Here is a 20,544-nt window from a genome sequence, read left to right on the forward strand (position 1 = left end):
TGCAAATATCTGCATCAATCTATCTACTCAGTGAAGACCAGATTTTCCCCTAGTTGCACTAGTTTAGTATGATGTCAACCCAGAGAGCTGTATGTGTTTTGCTCAGTACAGCATTTAAAAGATTCATGGAATAACTTCTCTACGATCGTGAACATTGTATGGAAACTTGCATTAACTCACTATTTTTTTGGTAATGTTCCCAAAATTTCTCCTTTTACGGTTGAAGTTTTCCATGATGAAGAGCATAATTTTTTATACCTTAAAGACAGCTATTTGCTAACTCAAATGATTGAATTTAAAAGCCAACAGTCACTTAGCCTATAGCTGTTACTACAAAATATCTGACCTGGCCACTTAAGGCTCACATGAGTTCCGCTCACCTAGATGGGGAGCAAAAGGGATCAGAGAGGGTCCGGAGGGAATAGGGAAAGGAAGAGGAGGAGAGGCAGTCTATCACTCTGTGCTAGGTGCTGTGCCCATGTGTAATGAAGCTAACCTCATCCCAAAGGGTTTACAGTCTCAGCAGAATGTTCATTTTGTCTCAGCCGACTTTCAAAATTTTGTAAAGTTCATTAATGGACTTTCTCATTTTATTTCCTTAAAAAAAATTTTAAAATTGGTAAATAATGTTAGCATTCTGTAGGAATCTCAGTGCAACCAATAAGAGCAGGACCCAAAATCTGTCCCTTGGGGTGATTCAGTACAGTAACTATGCACCTTGACAGATTCCAGCAGTTCACTTGGGGCTTGATCTTTCACCAATAAAGTTAATGGGAATTTTTCCATTGACTAGAATGGGAGCAGGATCAATCTCTTAATCTAGGTGACTATTCAGAACTCTGTATTTAGCAAAACAGGTAACTTTTTTACAAGAGTGCTAGTTATCCTTGCCTTACCTTCTCCATACAACTTCCTTTGTATGGTTTTAGTTAATTTTACAAGTATCATTTTTGTTCTGCAATTATTCATCCTTGTGAATGAAAATGTCAATCATTTTTGCATTTCCTGGTTCAACAAAGCACTGGATTCCCATGTTGAAGAAGTCTTGTAAAAATCTGTTTAACATTCTGATCCTTCTGTTTCAAGGGATCATGCTATTACAATTTGGCTTTGTATAAATATTGCAACTTGAGGTAGAAACAAGACTACACTTTTTCTGTAAAGCGGGAAGTATTTTGGGACTATCTGGTTAATCCATATTTACACTCATAAAGTCAATTTCCCGTCTCGTTATGTTCACAATTCATAATCAGCTTGTTCATAAGTAGTCTAGAGGTCTAATCTTAAGGCTTCAAGTGCTATGAAATTCTTAGCTCAGTGTTGTCTTTAAAGCTGATTTGGTCAACAGAAGTCATTTCTCCATGGCATCAAAATTTGCTTTCTCACTATCTGTGTGTCTCAAAACTAGAATAAGAATCTTTGTGTATCTCAGTAGCTCTAATTTAGATTATTATTCACATTTTAAATGTGAGAAATTGTTAATATTGCTCTTTACAAGTTGGATGCTCTGAATGTTGCACAATATAATTTAAATTCTTCAGCAATAGTGCTTCTTTTACATTGTGCTAAAACTGTACTGTAATTATTCTATTCTCCAGAATGCCCCACTGGCCCGGACATCATTCCCATTGTAGCTGGTGTGGTTGCTGGAATTGTTCTGATTGGTCTTGCTTTATTATTGATTTGGAAACTACTTATGATCATTCATGACAGAAGAGAATTTGCTAAATTTGAAAAGGAGAAGATGAACGCGAAGTGGGACACGGTGAGTCATGGAACTTAAATTCAATAAAGCTACTATTGTTACGGAAAGTACAGAAGTTTTTGTTTGTGAGCCCCAAATATTTCAAGGTGCTTCTCTATAGGATAAAAACTGGAATACAAAAAATCTTTGTTTAGAGTTAGTCTTGAATGTATCCTGTACATACTGTCAATAGTGATGAATTGTAAAAGAACATCTTTCGCCTAGGATGTATAACCTGACTAGATAAGCCAGCATGTACTCAAAGATTTAAGTTTTGAGTTCTAATTACTTAAATAATATGGGCCACGCTTGTGAAAAAGGAAACAGACTGAAGTGATAGTGCTAGACTAGCCCAAGTTTGTTACTGTGACATCAGGGTACCACACCCTGTCTGTGTACCAAACTGTTACCTCAAATAATCAGACAGCTTCCATTAAAAGTTGGTGGGAGTTGCATTTACATACTGTAGAAGAGCAGAAATCCTCCTTGTTTGAGTGCTTACACATGTTCATTCCACTGTAGGTGTATGTGCACCCTGGGCACAGTCACCAGAAATTTTTCCCTCAGTGGTACCCATCAGGGCAGCTGAGTGTCCTCTGGTGCTGTGTGCTCATAGCGCCGTATAAAGAGCCCCGTTGACCCGGGGCACCCTCAGTTTCTTCTTACCGACTGACGATCGCTAGAACTGTTCTCCTTGCTATGCAAGCTTTCTCAGTAGAACCTCTGTACAGTCTTGTTTGGGGTAAGGTGCAGTTATGTCCTCACTCTAGCTTCCTCCTGAAAGTGGTTTCCCAATTTCATAGCAATCAGGCAATCTTCTTACCAGTTTTCTACCCAAAATTACATGCAAACAGTGAATAACAGTGGCTTCATTCACTGGACATAAGACGTGCCCTAGCATGCTATGCAGAAAGGACCAAACCATTTCGTAAGTCCACCCCAACTGTTCATAGCAATAGCTGACAGGATAAAAGGTCTCTCCATCTCTACATAGAGAATTTCTTCTTGGATCATATCATGCATTCTCATGTGTTACGAGCAGGCGGGTGTTCTTCCACCAGTTATCCTGACTGTCCACTCCATGAGCACATACACATCTTCAGTGGCATTCCTACCACAGATTCTTGTTCAGGACATTTGCAGAGCAGTGACTTGGTCATCAGTACATCCATTCTCTGCTCATTATGCCATTACTCAACAGTCTAGGTATGATTCCAGATACAGTTGTGCTGTTTTGCAGTCAGCATGTCCACGAACATTAATCCCACCTCCTATGCAACTGCTTGGGAGTCACCTACAGTGGAATGGACATGTGCAAGCACTTGAAGAAAAAAATGTTTCTTACCTTTCCTGGACTGTTCTTCAAGATATGTTGCACATGTCCATTCAACGACTCGCTTTCCTACCCCTCTCCATCAGAACTGGCTAGAAAGAAGGAATTGAGGGGGTGTGGGGTCGCCTGGACCCTTATACCAGCACTATGAGTGCATGGCATCAGAGGGTGCCCATGCCACCTCAATAGGAACAACTGAGGGGAAAATTTCCACTGACTGTGAGCATGCACACACCTATAGTGGAATGATATGTACAACACATCTCAAAGAACAAGATATGGAAAGGTAAGTAACCGAGTTTTTGTTTTTTGTTTTTGCAAGACCTTAAAAATATATATTCATTAAGGTCTGTGGGGAGGGTCAGTAATGGTTGAATATCAAACCTCAGTGCTGATGTACTGAAATCTTGTGGGACTCAACACCCACAAATCCTTATAAGCAGTGTTATGCTTCAGTTATTTCCTTAGAAGGGCTTTATCCTTGTTGATTGATCTGCCGAGGGTTTTTCAGATTTCTATTAGAGTTCCACTGCTAAATAATTTTAAAAGAAAATTGCTAACATAATTTTCCTTTCGATACAGCATCTTTCCCTCTTTTTATGATTGTTGAGAATGTTATTTTCTTTTTTTCTGTTGAATTATTCGACATTGACCATTTCTTTCACTTCAGCAAGAAAATCCAATATACAAGAGTCCTATTAATAATTTCAAGAATCCAAACTATGGACGTAAAGCTGGTCTCTAAGTCTCAGTTTGTATTTTCTTTTCAATTTCTTCTTTTTCTTTGCATGTCACTTTTAACTCTTTTCAGACTCAGTGTCATTGCCAGTTAATCACAGTTTGTGCCTTATTCTGTTGATCTGCTGCTGCTTCAGTTCTGAAATTGTACAGAGTGGAGCTTGAAAATCTTTAATCTGTATTAACAGCAACATTGCATATTTATTAATATCAATAGTACTTGCTTGAGAATGAGTTTATATGTGAAGTTGAAGAACAGTATTTTATATAAAGGAAAATAGAACAACAATTTAGATGGGTGGTGGAGGAACGAGAATCTCTTTGGGCTTTTCTACAGTAGGGGTTTTTTAACTGTCAGTTAATTCAAGGTAGTTTTTAGGGACTGTCCAGACTAGCCTTCACAGTTTATCTGGGATACAAATATTTGTGGCTTTACTGGAACAAACTTTTGTGGAGTATCCAGACTAGCTTTTACAAATGTATTAATTACCTCAGTTAATGGGCAGCCAGTTAGCTCAAGGTAAAAACAAAAAACAAAAACCCTGTCTAAACATACCCTTTAAGTGTGAAATATGTTCATTAATAATGTCATGATTAGATATGCAACCCATTCCTAATTTTCCCATCACAACTGGCAATATCATAATCCTTTGTCTCTCAGATGTCATCTCTGGCAGGTGTCGGCAACGTTCGGCACATGGCCCATCAGGGTAATCTGCTGGCAGGCTGCGAGACATTTTGTTTACATTGCCTGTCCTCAGGTACAGCCCCCCACAGCTCCCAGTGGCTGCAGTTTGCCATTCCCAGCCAATGGGAGCTGCAGGAAGCAGCGGGCCACAGGGACATGCTGACCACCACTTCCTGCAACTCCCATTGGCTGGGAACAGCAAACTGCAGCCACTGGGAGCTGCGGGGTCCATGCCTGCGGACAGCCAATATAAAATGTCTCACGACCCACCAGCGGATTACCCTGATGGGCTGCGTGCCAAAGGTTGCCAACCCCGGATCTATGGGAATGAGGGAAGGGCATTTTCTTCCATAGCCAACTATTAGTCTCCTTCAGCCATAGTTTCAGGAGGGAAAGAGAGGCAGAACACTCCAATCTTCTGTCTTAAACTGTGGGCTGCAGCTCTGTGCTGCTGACTGTCCGTGCTCCACTGTTATAACAGCCACCAGCCATGAGGCAGTGAAGCAGGAGCTGGATCATTCCATTTGGCTCAACATTAAGCCCATTACAAGGAAACTGGATTCTGAGATTCTAAGCTGGTAGTAGCTTAGATCTTCTCTCCTCCCATGTCAGATACTGAGGAGAAAGGCAAAAGGAGGTGAATGGCATCAGCCCAAAGACCTTATTTCTTCAATCCTAAAGCACAAGAAGCAGGGACAGTGACAGCCTAACACTGATGTACAGGTCAGGAAGCCAGAGGGGATGGGTTGTCTAAGGGAGATTAGAAGGAAGGGTTCTTAAGTGAGATTGCTCTCCTCCTACCCCAGGGTCTCCAGAGAGGGCGATGAGAATAGAGAGGAAGGGTAGGGAAAAAGATGACAGGAGAAGGGCGGGGGGGGGGGGGGGGGGGGGAGAGATGGAAAATCTTGCAGGGGGGAGACAGAAGAGGGGGCTAATAATGAAAATGGAAAAGGAAGAATTTGTCCATCACAACAGAATCTAAGTACTGCACCTATTATTTCACAGTAATGGGTTTTTTTATCGAGAAAGGCCCTGGACCCATCACTTGATTTTTCTCCTACCTGGTCCCTTTTCATTTTTTATGTGGTTATACCCTGGTATTATCATCAACTCCTCATTCTCTCCCAGTTTTTCCTTTTATATCTCCAAAATCCTTCCATTCCAACCATAAAAAACCTTTCCCAAGCCCTGATTATTTCTTCTCAACTATTGTAATCCTGTCTATTTTCCTAAACTCTCGCCTCATGAAACACATACTCTTTTCAATCTATCCAAAACCTAGCTGTAAAAATCATTTACCTTGTCCCTCACTCTGAACCATATCCATCTCCATTTCCAGTCCCTTCACAGCTCTCCTGACATTTCCTGAATGACATTTTAAGTTGGCAGATCTCAGATGGAATGTCATCATTCAGTTTTATGGCTTAGGTCATTTTTCCACCTCCTTTGTTTGTTGATGAGTTGTCTGTGTATATTTTAAATTCTTTGAGGCAGAGGCTTATTTTGGCTTGCACAGTGCTGGGGCTAAACAAATTATGATATTCTAAAAAACAAAATGGTTTTAACTTCTAAAGAACAGAGACTTTACTGCAATTTTTAAACCATCAGTGTGTCTTAAATCTTGAGTAAGCTGTTGAAAGTTCTGTTAAATGCATTTATTTCATTTAGCTTATCTGCAATCATGTCTATTGTGAGCAACTTGATTAGTTAGACATCTCTAGGATGTAAAAAATGAGCCAAAAATGTTTATCTCCCAAGCAATTCAGAAAACTTTGACATAACCTTCCTGTTGTTACCTAAGAGACCTATGGGGTTTTTTTTAGATTGGCTTCTGCTTTTTTGCTGCTTTATTGGCACGAGGGGGCTTGGTTTTTTAAAGTTAACTTTTTGTCTTTTTCTTAACTTTAGAAATATCAGGAATGTCAAGGTCTTCCCTAGCTTTGCTGGATGGCCTCAGCTCTATTGCTGTGAATCTGTTCAGAGCAGGGGACGAGGGTGCCGTGGATAGACTGAGTGGGTTTACAGGAAGGAAATGGAGTGTAGAGAACCTCTCCAGTAATGGATGCTTCACTTGAGGTTACAGTAGCAGTAGGCTTCCATCAATAACTTTTAACTCATGCGGATCATAGTGGTTCCTCTCAAACCCTTTGGAGAAGAGCCATATACTGTTGCCATGGCAGGGAAACTGGCTGCTGTGTCACCACAGGATGAAGCCACTTCACTCTGCTCCTAGGGTTTCCTTCTACAGGGTCCTACCACACGTTCTTCACTGTGATGCTCAGTTTAGTTCTGTGTCAGTGAAAAGCACCCTACCTTATCCAAGGGGTTAACTCCTGTCCTCTAGCCTTCCAGCCATGCTTGATGTGTCTCCTGTTTTCTGTATTCTCTGAAAAAGGGATGTGCGTTTTTTGGGAGGGGTGCAGTTTCCAACATTGAAGCTTGGCAGGGGATCCACATAATGGTGATGTTCAAAAAGACCTGATATTTGTGAAATGGAGTAAGTAGTGAAAACCAGTTCTTGAGCAAATGTCAAAAGATTCTAGAGATAAGTTTCCCACAGTCACTTGGGTCAGAACTCAGACTAACTGCACATATCATGCATATAGTTTTTGTGATGAGATGTTCTGTGATTTGTTTAAATTGAAACAATATGTCAATGGAGAAAAAAGTAGTAAGAAGGCCAGTGAAACATACTGTATATAGCAAGGTATTTAACAAACAGTAATCTAAAATGCTACACACTGTGTAATGTAGCAGAGAGAATATTGTTGCAGGAACCTTAATTATATATCTTGTGAGCTTTAAGTGATCTATCCTAGGTTTTCTATATCACCTTGATATCTAAGAGGTAGTTAATAGTTTCTTACATGAAGTACAAACCAGTCATGTGCTTAAAACAGTACTGTTCGGAGGGCATGAATGGAAAAATTACTTCTGCAGTTATCTGCAGTGTTATAACAGTGTTGGTCCCAGGGCATTTTAGAGACAAAGTGGGTGAGGTAATACCTTTTATTGGACCAGCTTCTGTTGGTGAGAGAGGCAAGCTTTCAAGCTTCACAAAGCTCCTCTTCAGGTCACCTATGAAAGCCCAAAAGCTTATCTCTCTTCACCAACAGAAGTTGGTGCAGTAAAAGATATTACCTCACTCAGCTTGTCTCTCTTATACAGCTATGGCAGTTTTAGTTTCCTTTTAAGATTTTTTAAGCAAAATGTGTGGGAATCCACAAAGAGACTTAGGGATTACAATGCTGAACATCATGGTGTCTAGAAAATCTCAGGAACAACACTGAGATTCACACAGCAGGCTCCCTGTACAATGTAAATAGGAGAGGGAGAGGCATCTAAGAATGCAATCCACAAAAATAAGCATATTAGGTAGGGATATTAAACGTATTAAGCTAAGCAATGGGAGATGCCAACTGGAGAAGGGGCACTAAGTCCCTCCCCCTCTCAGAGATAGGTGCTTAAGTCTAGACTGCAGGGAGGATTTTAAATGCCTTCTTAGCACGGCTACCAGTTGGGTTCCACATGCAATTTAGGTGGCCAAATGCCTGACTTCCCCTGGTTCATGAATCACTCTGGGGCTTAGGTGGGAGATAAGTGTCCAGATGCTTATAGGGAGGTAGCAGTGCACATGATCAGATGCAGAAACATAAGCACCCAGGGAAACTTTAACCTGAAAAACTTGTGCTGAGTGAGTTTAGGCACCTATAGATTTGACAGGAGTTTTGTGGATTTCAGTGGAGCCAAAACTGGGATTTGGGCACCTAAGTCTGGAATTTAGGTACCCAGATCTTTTTATGGATCCCTCCCAATGTGTTAGAGTTTTAATGAGAATATTTTTAGCATAATTTTGATATATATATTGGGGCAAGTTAATGCGAAAATGTTCTATTTTAGCCAGCCAGCCAGAATACATGTGGGATCTAGACTAATACAGTGTTAAATTTGTAAAGTTTCTTAATTTTTTAGTCTTACTATATTAAAGATTCATGAGGCAAATATAAATCTGAATTAGTTGCATTTTTTTATAATAGAGTATATCTAAATGTAAAGCAAAAGCTATTGACTTCTGCTAATCCTTGTATAAAAGTGAGCATCATTGATGTTATAGGTATGCCTAGATCAGTGATTCTCAAATTTTTGTACTGGTGACCCCTTTTACACAGCAAGCCTCAGAGCGTGACCCCCTTTATAAGTTAAAAATACTGTTTTTATATTTAACATTATTATAAATGCTGGAGGCAAAACGGGGTTTGGGGTGGAGTCTGACTGCTCAGGATCCCCCCTGCAATAACCTTGCAACCCCCAGAGGGGTCACGACTCCCAGTTTGAGAACTCCTGGCCTAGATAGTGTTTCAACAGGTGTAGTGTCTATTAACCAGGAAACTAGACCAAAGCTCCAGTCTTGCACTGAAAAACATGGTCTGTCCCTTACACCTGCATGCAGCCCTTTTTGAAGCTATTGGGGCTCCATGACATCACAGGGGTCTGCCAGTATAGTCCTGTTTGAAATAGGACTACATGATCAGTTGGGAACTTCTAGTGCACTCTAGTAGGGCCCATGTGGGCAAGTTAGTGCATGACACTCTGGTGCGCTCTAGGATTTACACTCCACCTGGTGCACACTAATGTACCATGTAGATAAGCCCTAAGATTCTTGGTCTCAAGTGAAGTGTAATTAGTTCCACTGTATGAATACAGTGTGAACAGCTAGTGTTTCTAGAATCATTTCACTTAAACTGTGCATGACGTTTAGGTGGGCATGTGATAGAAATGGTTTATCTGCTAAATTTACCTGTTAAATGTGTGCTCGTTTTGATTTACACTGTTTTATAAATGAAATATATATCTTCCTTAAATAAAAACGGCAATATGCTTATCTTAGAAGGTAAGATATTCTGTGGAACTCCATAGCTAAGAGGTTAATAATGGAAAATACTCGTTCACATCTTAGTTATCAGTCAAAATTCAGCACAGATTGGTAATAACCAAAAGTTGGTACCATTCAATGGTAGCCAATGTGAAATAAGTTTGGTCTAGTGATCAGTTGTCCACTACTACATTGTTAGTCTTAGCAGAGAGGCTACAGATCGAGTGGGTCACAAGAGACTGAATTATTTGCACGTTCCTAGGAGTGGTTAATCCAGCTCAGATTTGAGAGAGACAGGTCGGGTAGCACAAGGAAGTTTGCATTATTGTTGCCTATTTTGTACTTAATAGAGGACATCAGTCTCTTACTGGCATTGCACGTAAACACTAAATTTCATACAAATATAAGAAAAGCACAGATATTCTCTGACTTTTTCCCTGTGATTGGTCATCTGCTAAATGAAGGGGTATATAAACTTCAAAGCCTCTGATCTCTCTCTTTCTACAGCATTATATTTAATATATATCAGCTGGTCATCTATTTCCAGAGGATAAATGTAGACCGAATATGTATTAGATCCTGGGAACTCCTGAGTTCTAATCCTAACTCTTACACTGATTCCCTGTTGTGGCCTGCTGGAAGTCATTCAACCTGTTTGCCTCAGTTTTCTTATTTGTAAAGTGGAGATAATGCTTGCTTACCTCCCTGGAGAGTGTTGAAGGTAACTTATCTGTAAAGTGTTTAGAAGATTTAAAAAGCTATATAAGGGCAAAGTTAAAATATGTATATTGCCTAAACAGCTTGAGATTCTCCTTCCTTACTAAGGATTATTTGCATATCAAAATTGTTTGCCAGAGTCGGATATGAATGGAGACAGCATCAAGACTTCCTTTGTTGTGTGCAAGTGCGTGGCTGTAGCACCAGCCACCGGCTACATGTAGTATACACACACTGTGCTGTAGCCTTCCTTTGTTTAGTTAAATATGCACCCAAACTTCTAGAAATCAATAAAATCACTTGTTCTTTATTGTACTAAGGTCCACAGATCCATTACAATGGGTTTTTCAGCTCAGGGGAAGAACACTGGCAGCAATGGAATGCCCCAACCCCTGAAGTTTCTTCCATTTTTATCACTTCCACAGTATATTAGCCAGACCTCTCTGCTGTAGAGCTTTTTATTTCAAATTTCCAGCTAACAGTTTAGCTGACTAATTCCCCGCCATGTCACAAGGCTGCATTTACCTTTTGCAGAGATTGCCCCACAGCTCCACTTCAACTTCTGAGGTGTTTGCAGCAGCTGGTGCTTCTCTGGGTTTTAGGGAGAGAGCTAGGCCACAAAAGGCCAGAGGCAAAAGAAAGGGTCTATGTTATCTGCTTTTACTGCCTATTTAGGTGTCTTGTTGAGGAGCTCAGTCAGCTCTGTTGGCAGTAAGCAGTTCCTCCCTCAGCCCAGACCAGGTGGGGTCACGTAGGGTCCCCCTTCCACAGGCAGGGAAGGAGCCAGATAGGATTGGAGACAGTAACTTTACTGGGCAAGATGCAAACAGCATCTCAGCAGCCCAATTCAAGTTGCATGGCCAGCAAAGGAGGCAGGCACAATTAGAAAATTTATCTCCTGGGCAAGGAACGTCCTCTCTCCATGAGACATTGTGGTCTGGAAGTCCTTGAAGACATATAATATGTCTTATCGTGAGTTGGCCAGTAACCTCAGTGGAGAGTAAGCAGCTGCAGGGGATGAAGTGGGCCATGTAGGGAATTCCACGCTGAAGCTTAGTGAAATGGATATCTAAGGCTTTGCAGGTATTTCTGGGGTGACCAAAGTACCAATGAGCTTGTGTCCTAAACAGATGGTTAAGAGTTAATGTCTCTTTTACCTGTAAAGGGTTACCTAGCTCAGTAAACCTGGAACACCTGACCAGAGGACCAATCAGGAGACAAGATACTTTCAAATCTCAGTGGAGAGAAGCCTTTGTTTATGTTTTTTTGGATTTTTGCTTTGTTCTCTCTGGGGGCTAGGAGAGGCCAGACATGCATCCAGGTTCCTCCAATCTTTCTGAAAAAGTCTCTTCTGCTAAATTTAGTATGTATTAGTTAGAAAGGCGGTTTAGTCTTTTGATTATTTTCTTTATTGCAAATGTGTATTTTGCTGGAAGGATTGTATCTCTGTTTGCTGCAACTTGTATTTGTGCTGGGGGGAGGACTCTCTCTGGTGTCTATAAGCTGAAAGACCCTGTAACATTTTCCATCTTGATTTTACAGAGATGATTTTTTACTTTTTCTTTCTTTTATTAAAAGCTTTTCTTTTTAAGAACCTGATTGATTTTTCCCTTGTCTAAGACTCAAGGGGAGGGGGTCCACACTCACCAGGGAATTGGTAGGAGAAAGGAGAGAGTGGGGAGGAAAAGCCTGATTTCTCTCTGTGTTAGGAATCTGTCTCTCTCTCAGGGAGTGGTGAGGGGGAAAAGAGGAGGGGGGAAGGCGAATTTCCTCTTTGTTTTAGATTCACAGAGCTTGAATCTGTATATTCTCTCCAGGATAACCCAGGGAGGGGACGCCTGGGAGAGGCAATGGTGAGGGAAAGGGTTTACTTTCCTTGTGTTAAGATCCAAGGGGGTTTGGGTCTTGGGGTCCCCAGGGAAGAGTTTGGGGAGTCAGAAAGTGTCCCAAAACACTATATTTTTGGGTGGTGGCAGCTCTATCATTTCTAAGCTAGTAATTAGGCTTAGAGGGGTTCATGCAGGTACCCCATCTTTTGGACGCTAAGGTTCAGAGTGGGGATACTACCTTGACAGCTTGGTTCGAGGTGTTTTGGTGTGGACATACAGTTCACATGAATCCATACAGGCTTGAATTTGGGCCTCATACAGGGCCAGTAGAAAAAGTAAGAGGTTGCAAAGAAGGGCTTACAATGACCAAAGTGTGCTGCCAGTGGGGTACTGTGATAAAGATGTACATTTCAAAGCGGGGGAAAGCCCTCAGAGAGACATACATGCACCTGTTGAAACATGTTACTCCATCATGTTCAGAATGGTGCGTCCGGGTCCCCAAACACTTAAGATGTGGTCCCCAAGCAAAGGGTCCTCCTTAGAGGTGGATCAAACAAGGGAGATCAGAGATGAGATCTTTATGAACTGCCATGTTGAGAAAATTACTAGCTTTGAGGCAGTATGCTGGCTCAGCAGTTGGCTCCTTGCCTTCCTGGTAGTACTCTCCTTTTTGCAATAAGGTGTTGGCCTTCTCAGGTAGGTAGGTGATGGTTAACTTGAACTCGGAGAAAAACAGGACCCACCTTAGCTGCTTTTTGTTTGAAATTTGGGCCTTGCAGAGGTACTCAAGGTTCTTATTGTCTTTGAACAGCTGTACAAGTGGCCACGCCCTCCCAAGGTAGTGGCATCTCTCCTTGGACATGGTTTTAATTGCAAGCAGCTACTCATCTAATATTCTGTCATTGTGCACCAGACAAATCTTATGTAGGAGTGAAGTTAGGGGAGCTATTTTTCCTGAGAATTCAGCAATAAATTGCAGATAAAAATTGACACAGCCCAGTAAGTGTTGTAATTTAAGGGGACTCTGGGTAGCTGACCAGTCACAGATGGCTCCTTTTTTGAATCAGAACATCCCCTGGGAAGATGATGTAGTGCAAAAATTTGATGGCAGACTGGTCAAAGAAGCATTTTTCCAGATTGGTATACAAACCATGCTTCCACAGCCTTTCTAGAACAGATCAGATGTGGCAACAGTGTTGTTCTTGGCTCTCTGAGAACAGTAGGATATCACTGAGATAAATGATGACATTCTGCTCCCCTGTGTCCCTTAACACAATTCATGAAGTGTTGGAAAGTTCCAGGGGCATTGGTTAGGCCAAATGGCATTACTAAATATTCAAAGTATCTATATCATGTATGAAAGATTGTTTTCCACCCATCCCTGACTCTCATGCACTATTTTGTAAGCTTCCTGATGGTCTAGCTTCATGAGGATTGTGGTTGTTCACACACAATCTAGCAATTCCAGGATAAAGAGGCAGAGGATATCAGTTGCAGATTTAGGGCTCGATAGTCCTTGCAAATGCACAGCACTTCGTCCTTTCATACAAAAAGGACTAGCGCCCCTGCTGGGGAGGAAGATTAACAGATGAAGCCCTTCTTGAGATTTTCTTCGATATAGATGCATAATGCTTCCACACTCTGGTTTGGATGTGGTGTATATTTGTCCATACAGGGCCTTTACCCCAAGTTGCAATCTATGGAACAGTTATAGTACTGTTGTGGGGATAGAAGGGATGTGGGTTTTTTTCCCTCTAAAGTGTTAATGTACTCCTGGTATTTCTTGGGGAGATGGGATTCTGGGCTCAAGGAAGTTTCTTTCTCACTTGCTGTCATAAACAGATAGCTAAGGGTTAATGTTTCTTTTCCCTGTAAAGGGTTAACAAAGAGAACCAAACACCTGACCAGAGGACCAATCAGGAAAAAAAAAAACGCGAAAAAAAATTTTTTTTCAAGTGAGGGAGGAATTCTGGTTTTGGGTTTGTTCTGCCTGTTTGTTTTCTCTTCGGCTATGAGAGAAGAGGTTTCTATTCTTCTCCAGCTTCTTTCTCCCTTGCTGTTACAAGGTGAGTAAAAGAAGCAATAGGTTTATATTTATTTGATTTACATGTGTTGTATCTGCTGGAAGTTTCAAATTGGTTATCTTTTGTGAAAATCAGACTGTTTATTCATTATTTCTTTAAGAATAGCCCTGTATATGGTCATCTTGAATACAGAGTTTATTGTTTGCTTTATTTTCTTTTTTATATAAGCTTTCTTTTTTAAACCTGCTTTGAGGTTTTTTCTCTTGGTAAGGCTACGGAAGAAGGAGGGGGAAAATCTCTTTGTGTTAGCTTGACTAGGTTTGAATGGCATAGCCTCAGGGGGGAAGGTAATTGCCCTCTCTGTTTTGCAGTTCAGGAGTTTAGTACAGTATCGGCCCAGGGATTAAACCCCGGGAGGGGAGCTGGGGATGAGAAAAAGGAGACAAGGGGAGGAGGTTGTTTTCCCTTTGGGGTGAGACTCAGGATTTCTGAGTCTTGGGGTCCCCCAGAGAAGATTTTGGGAGACCAGAAGTGTACCAGGCACGGATTCCTGATTGGTGGCAGCGAGATCAGATCCAAGCTGGTAATAAGCTTGGGGGAGTTTCATGCTAAGCACCCAGCTTTTGGACGCTAAGGTCCAGATTTGGGACAGAGGCTTATTACACTTGCCCCCACTGTTTTTCCTCAGGTAGTAATATCTGTTCCTGGCGAACAGACAATGGCTAACATGAGGGGTCGCAGGCCTGCTTTTTGGCAACAATCGGAAGAAAGTCAATGCTCTTCCTTCTTCAGGAGATACACAGATCATGCTACTCCAAACACAATATACCAAGTATTATTGGGAAGTGCTGAGAGCTGATCACATTGAAGTATAGTAACATGCAGTGCTCTCCCACTCTAACCTCTAAGGGAATGTCTATACTGCAGTTAAAAGCCTGTGGCTGGCCTAGGCTAGCTGGCTCAGGCTAAGAACCCTGCAAGTGGGGAGGGTCCCAGAGCCCAGGCTTCAGCCTGAGCCCAAATGTCTACACTGAAATTAAACAGCTCCTTATCCCGAGCCCTGTGAACCTGAGTTAGCTGGCACAGGCTAGCTGCAGGTTTTTTATTGCAATGTAGACATATCCTGAGAAAAGAGTTTCCTGGGTTACTGGATCAGATGACGGGGTGACCCATTGGTTGTTTCTACCAGGTCTGGTTAAGATTTGGACCAAAGAGGAATTTGTAGGTTCTGGGCAGCCATTGCATCTATAAAACTATCAATGGCATGAGAGTTGACCATGGCTAACTGCAGGGGAATCAACTTCAATCCTCTTAGGACACATAAGTGCAGTGGTACATGTAAGTGTGGTGAGGCTCCATGCGGTTTAGATTTGGTTCTCTTTAAAGGTGGGGGAAGTAGCTTAGAGCTTGGCACTTGGTGACACCCAGGCTGTACCCCCTTACTGGGCCTGGGCAACTTTTATTTAAGAGGCTAACTTTAAGCATTCCAGTTCAAAAAATGTTGAGTGAAATGCTCCCCCCAACTCCTTCACCAGTATGTCATGAGATTGAAGATGTAGAGACTTCACCTGACCATTCAGCCCTCAGATGAGCATGTGTGGTTCAGAAACTGTAAGGGAACCATGTGGCATATCGTAACATAAGAACAGCCATATTGGGTCAGACCAATGGCCCATCTAGCCCAGTATCCTGTCTTCTGACAGTGGCCAATGCCAGGTGCTTCAGAGGGAAAGAACAGAATAGGTCAGGGTGGCCAACCTGAGTCTGAGAAGGAGCCAGAATTGACTGAGGTACATTGCCAAAGAACCACAGTAATATGTCAGCAGCCCCCCCCCCCATTAGTGCCCTCCTCCAGCCCCCAGCACCTCCCACCCGCTGGCAGCCCTGCCAATCAGTGTGTCACCTGCCTCCCCAAACCTCCCACCCGCCGCAATCAGCTGTTTCACGTGTGCAGGAGGCTCGGAGGGCAGGAGGGGAGGAGTGAGGGCAGGGGCCTTGGGGAAGGGGTGGAGTAGGGGCAGGGCCTGGGGCAGAGTTGGGGTTGAGCAGTGAGCACCCCCTGGCACATTGGAAAGTTGGCGTCTGTAGCTCCAGCCCCCGAGTCAGCACCTGTGCAAGGAGCCACTTATTAACCTCTGAAGAGCCTCATGCAGCTCCGGAGCCACAGGTTGGCCACCCCTGGAATGGTAGTCATTGAGTGATCCTAAAGTAGAGATCTGTCCTAACACCTTAGTGTTTATTAGCTAAGCATGCCTTTTACTAAAGTTGATAGAGAAAATCTTGCTCTGTTTAGACGATTTAAGCTAGTATTTACTTACTGCATCTGGAAACAGTACAGATCAATGCGTAATGTCTTAAAATATGTTTTTGTTTGTACAGTTGTCATAAATGTAGTGTTCATTGTGTGTACTTTTAATACTAATGTAAACATTTCTCTCTTTTTTTAGGGTGAAAATCCTATTTACAAGAGTGCAGTGACAACTGTGGTCAATCCTAAATATGAGGGGAAATGAACACTACTTGTATTACTTCACAACACTGTATGCAATGTAGCAATTTTTGTAGTCACAGTAAGATAGATTTAGGGCAATTCTGCAGTGATTTTACTAACTCATTACATGTAGGTTTGTTTCCTATGCAGATTTTTAAAATGTACAATATGTAATTTTTTTTCTTCAAATAAAATAATCAGTGCCAGGGGACTGAGAGAAAACTTGAGGCTTCATAGCCTAATCAGCTAAGGTCACATGGTGCCTTTTTGACCTTTTCCTTACTGTGTTGTTCAAATGTAGGTCTTCTGTGGGAAGTATACGATACTGCTGTTATGTGACTGGGGGGGAAATGGTGAAATCAATCAGTATGGAGGCTCTGCCTAGCAACTGAGTATTAAAAATGAAGTTTTAGCTTTACAGGGTTATCAGGGCTTGAGTTTGCAGACATAGTTAAAATGTTAACTAAATATTTCCTTGCAAACTCTCACAGATTTTTTTTAAGTTGATCAATGACTGGGTATCTGTTAGATATATCTGATTAGAAACAGTAAGATGAATAGGCTGGAAACAAATGGTGCAAAAGGCTGTGAAAAATGTCTGCATACCTATTATTAAATTGTCAAGTGCCAGGTTATGGACAAATTGAAGGGGATAGGAAGGAAAAGCTTTAAAATTTCTGCCATTTTTCAAGAAGTTGCTGCTTAGTATCTTGCATATTTTTTCTTTGTAAATTCAAGCCCTGGCCAGCCTGCAGTACCGTGAAGCACTCACCAGGTCATCTTCTAAGTACATGAGGGCCTTAATTCATATAGTGTCCTTTTTTGTAATGTTTCCTTGCTTTTAAAGTCTGGTGCCTGACACCTTTCTAATCTTTTAATGTATTTGGTTGCAATTTTTTGTAATATTTTTGTATCAGCACAACTTTTATTTTCTTTTGCAGTCTTGGCTGTACATTTGCCTTTACCCTGTAGCTGAGATTGCATTGTTTGTACTGTGACATGACTGTCACTGTCAGGTTTCATTTTTGACATGTGCCATGTATATTTGCCTTTGAACATTAAGATTGCATCTGTTATAAATTGGTTTGTTGTTTTAAGTGCCTTTTTAGTTTAACAGATGTTCACTTTTTACAGTGCTATTACTGAAGTTATTTATTAATGAAAAGTACCTAAAAACACCTAAACCTCATCTTGTCTTTCTACACTGAGGATGTTAATACTGTTCAAGCAACCTGTACAATCTTTATAATGTACAACATTGTATCAAAGTTAGGGTTCCTCAGAGATTTTTTTAATTCTTAAATCTAGCTGCCTACAATAGTCAATTTTAGAGTGGAGGGAGGAGGAAGAGAGGTTATATTTATACCAGATGTACTTTTTGGACCAAGTATCAGGAAAGTGAGTTAATTATACAAAAATAAACTGAAAATTACTTGTTCAGAAGTAAAATGAAAAGAATTCTTACACTGTGCACAAAATGAAGGTTGGTTATGTGTAACCAGAGTTCTTTGAGGTGACTCTGCATACTCCCACTTACATTACACCACCTGGTGCTACCTAACACTATAACCTTCTCCAGGTTGTGCCTATTAGAGTGCACATGTGCCCCCTCTCCTCAGTGTTTCTGAACTTTTTGAAGGAGAGGCTATGTAAGGGTGTACTGTGCCCTCTGCTGCCTCAATTCTTTCCACTGCTGTGCCAGAGAAGTCCTAATGGGACTCTGAACCAGAGGGGAATGTGGATGGGAAGCGTGACTATGCAGAGTCATTTTGAAGAACTCCAGTTACAGATAAAGCAAGTAACCTTCACTACTTCTTTGAAAGGGTCTGCATAGTTCCACTTATGGGTATTTTGACAAGCAGTACAGAAAACTCAGGAGGTGAGAACAATGCTTTAATTGAACAATAATTCAAGTATTGCTCTGCTTAATTTGGCATCTGCTTTTGAAGCCAAATCTAGACCATAATGTTTAGTGAAAAGATGTACTGACTTCCGAGGAGCAGTCTTGTACATTTCTAAAATAGGAACATATTAAGTGCTGCTACAGCTCTAGTAGAATGAGGTCATATAATAGTAGGCACGGAAATATCTGCTAACTTGTGACATTCAGTGATATATTATTTAACCCACCTAGAATAGTCTGAGCAGACACATTATGACTACTGCCCTGTGCAGATACAAAATATGTATCTCCGCAATCCACAATCATAGTCCAGGGATATCCACCTATTTGCAGGGTTCTAGATACAAAATTTGGATCTGCATCCATCCGCAAACATGGTCTGCGGTTATCCGCAGATTTGCGGGGCTCTAACTATGACCCCATATTATTCTTAGCATAAGAAACAATCTACATGATTGTAAGAAACTCAGATGCTATTTTTTGGTAAAAATCTGGGAGATCAAGTCTAAGAACTACCTTACGGAAAATCTGTAAATGGCTCATCACCCATTACAGCATGCAATTCACCCTTATGGATGATAATATAGCAATAATGAATACTGTTTTAATAGATAAATAAAATAAGGAACATTCCACCAAGGTTTCAAATAGTGGTTTCATAAATACAGATAATACCAGCAAAAGATCCCAAGAGGGAACTGGATCTCTCAAAGGAGGATACATATTAGGTACCCCCTTCATAACATTTTAACTGTATCATCCACAAATAGCACTGTATCACTGACCAAAAAGTGGTATGCTGAGATAGTTGCCAAGTGAACTTTAAGAGGAACTAGATAACTTTTGAGATTTTAAGCAAGTTAAATACTCCAAAATACAGGGTGTAGAAGCTGAAACTGGAGAATCAGTTTCCCCTCATCGAAGCAACACTTTCTAGTAGATAGCTTTCTAAAATGGAGCAGTCTGTTCCGCACTAAGGAGGATTGTTCAAGATTAGTCCAAGTCCAATAGCTTAGGCAGTCAAATGAAGAGACTGAGGGACCTGCCTTGCTATTGTGCCAAGAAAGCTGGAGACAGAAATGCATGCAAACTCTGTGTGACAACTGAAGCAGGTTCAGATACTACTGTTGTCTTGGCCAAGCTGGGACAGTCAGTATTGTTCTTGCCCCGTCCTGATTAATCTTCACCACTTTCAGAATTAATGGAAATGGAGGGAAAGCCCCTTTTCCAATACACAAGAATGGTGTCTGAGATGGACTGACTGCCCTTCCTGGTCATGAACAGAAGAAACTATACTTTTTGTTGAATCTTGTTGCAAATAGGTTTACAGCAGGCCAACCACAACTGAAGATATCTTTTATTACTTGACCTTTTAAGGACACTTATGCCTCTGAAAATTGTCCCTGCTGAGATGATCTGCTAGCACATTGCTCTCCACTGTAAAATGCAAGCCCACCAGATAGACCTTGTGAAGAATGCACCAGTCCCATAATCTGACCACTTCAGCACATAAGTGGAAAGAATGAACAGCCCCCTGTTTGTGCACATAATATGTAGTGGTTCTGTTGTCTGCTGCTACCTGAATAATCTCCCCCTCTACGTAAGGAAGGAAAGATCTGAGGGCCAAATGAGTGGCTCTTGACACCAACACATGTATATGCAAGCTCATTTCCTGAAAAGCCCTTTGGCTTCTGATTTTGAAATGGCCTAAATGCACACCCCATCCTTATTGGATGCATCTGAAGTTGTTGTGATTGGTGGTGAAAGGGGAATTGAACAGGATGCCTCCAAGAACATTTGGCCTGTCTATCATCTCTACAAATTGAAGACATTCTGAGGCATGGCAACTGTCGTGGAGCAAGCACACCCCATCCCTCTTGAGGTGGGGTCAGGGCAGTTATTTCCCCATGGCTGAGTCTATACGATTCCCCCTTGCCTCGGGATAGTGTGGCATAGGGGTAAAAGTCAATATGGCTGCCCTTTCTCAGGGCTGCATGTCCAATGGTCAGAATTAGTTTGGCTGCCTTGTTCAACAGGGCTGTGTGACCTAGTAGTGAATATGGAGTAGTAGGCTTCCAGCTAGGGGTGGATGGCAGCTGGGTAGGAGGACCCAGGCCTTCCCTGCTCCACTGGGTCACAGCTCAGGGCTATAGCACCGGCAGGAGCACTCACCGCTGGGTCAGCGGGGCATCCATCCGAAACAT

General features: G+C 41.6%; 1 protein-coding gene across 1 annotated transcript in view; it reads left to right on the forward strand.

Annotated features, from left to right (window-relative positions):
* The window catches only part of ITGB1 (integrin subunit beta 1), a 45,872-nt gene extending 28,257 nt beyond the window's left edge, over positions 1-17,615 (forward strand). Inside the window, exons 14-15 of the mRNA XM_032799101.1 lie at positions 1,599-1,765; positions 16,394-17,615. Coding sequence (XP_032654992.1) covers positions 1,599-1,765; positions 16,394-16,459 — 233 coding nt within the window. The 3' untranslated portion in view covers positions 16,460-17,615. The remainder of the gene's footprint in view (positions 1-1,598; positions 1,766-16,393) is intronic.
* The last annotated feature ends 2,929 nt before the right edge of the window (positions 17,616-20,544 follow it).

Source organism: Chelonoidis abingdonii, chromosome 2 (assembly GCF_003597395.2).
Source record: "Chelonoidis abingdonii isolate Lonesome George chromosome 2, CheloAbing_2.0, whole genome shotgun sequence".
NCBI classification, from domain to species: Eukaryota; Metazoa; Chordata; order Testudines; family Testudinidae; genus Chelonoidis; species Chelonoidis abingdonii.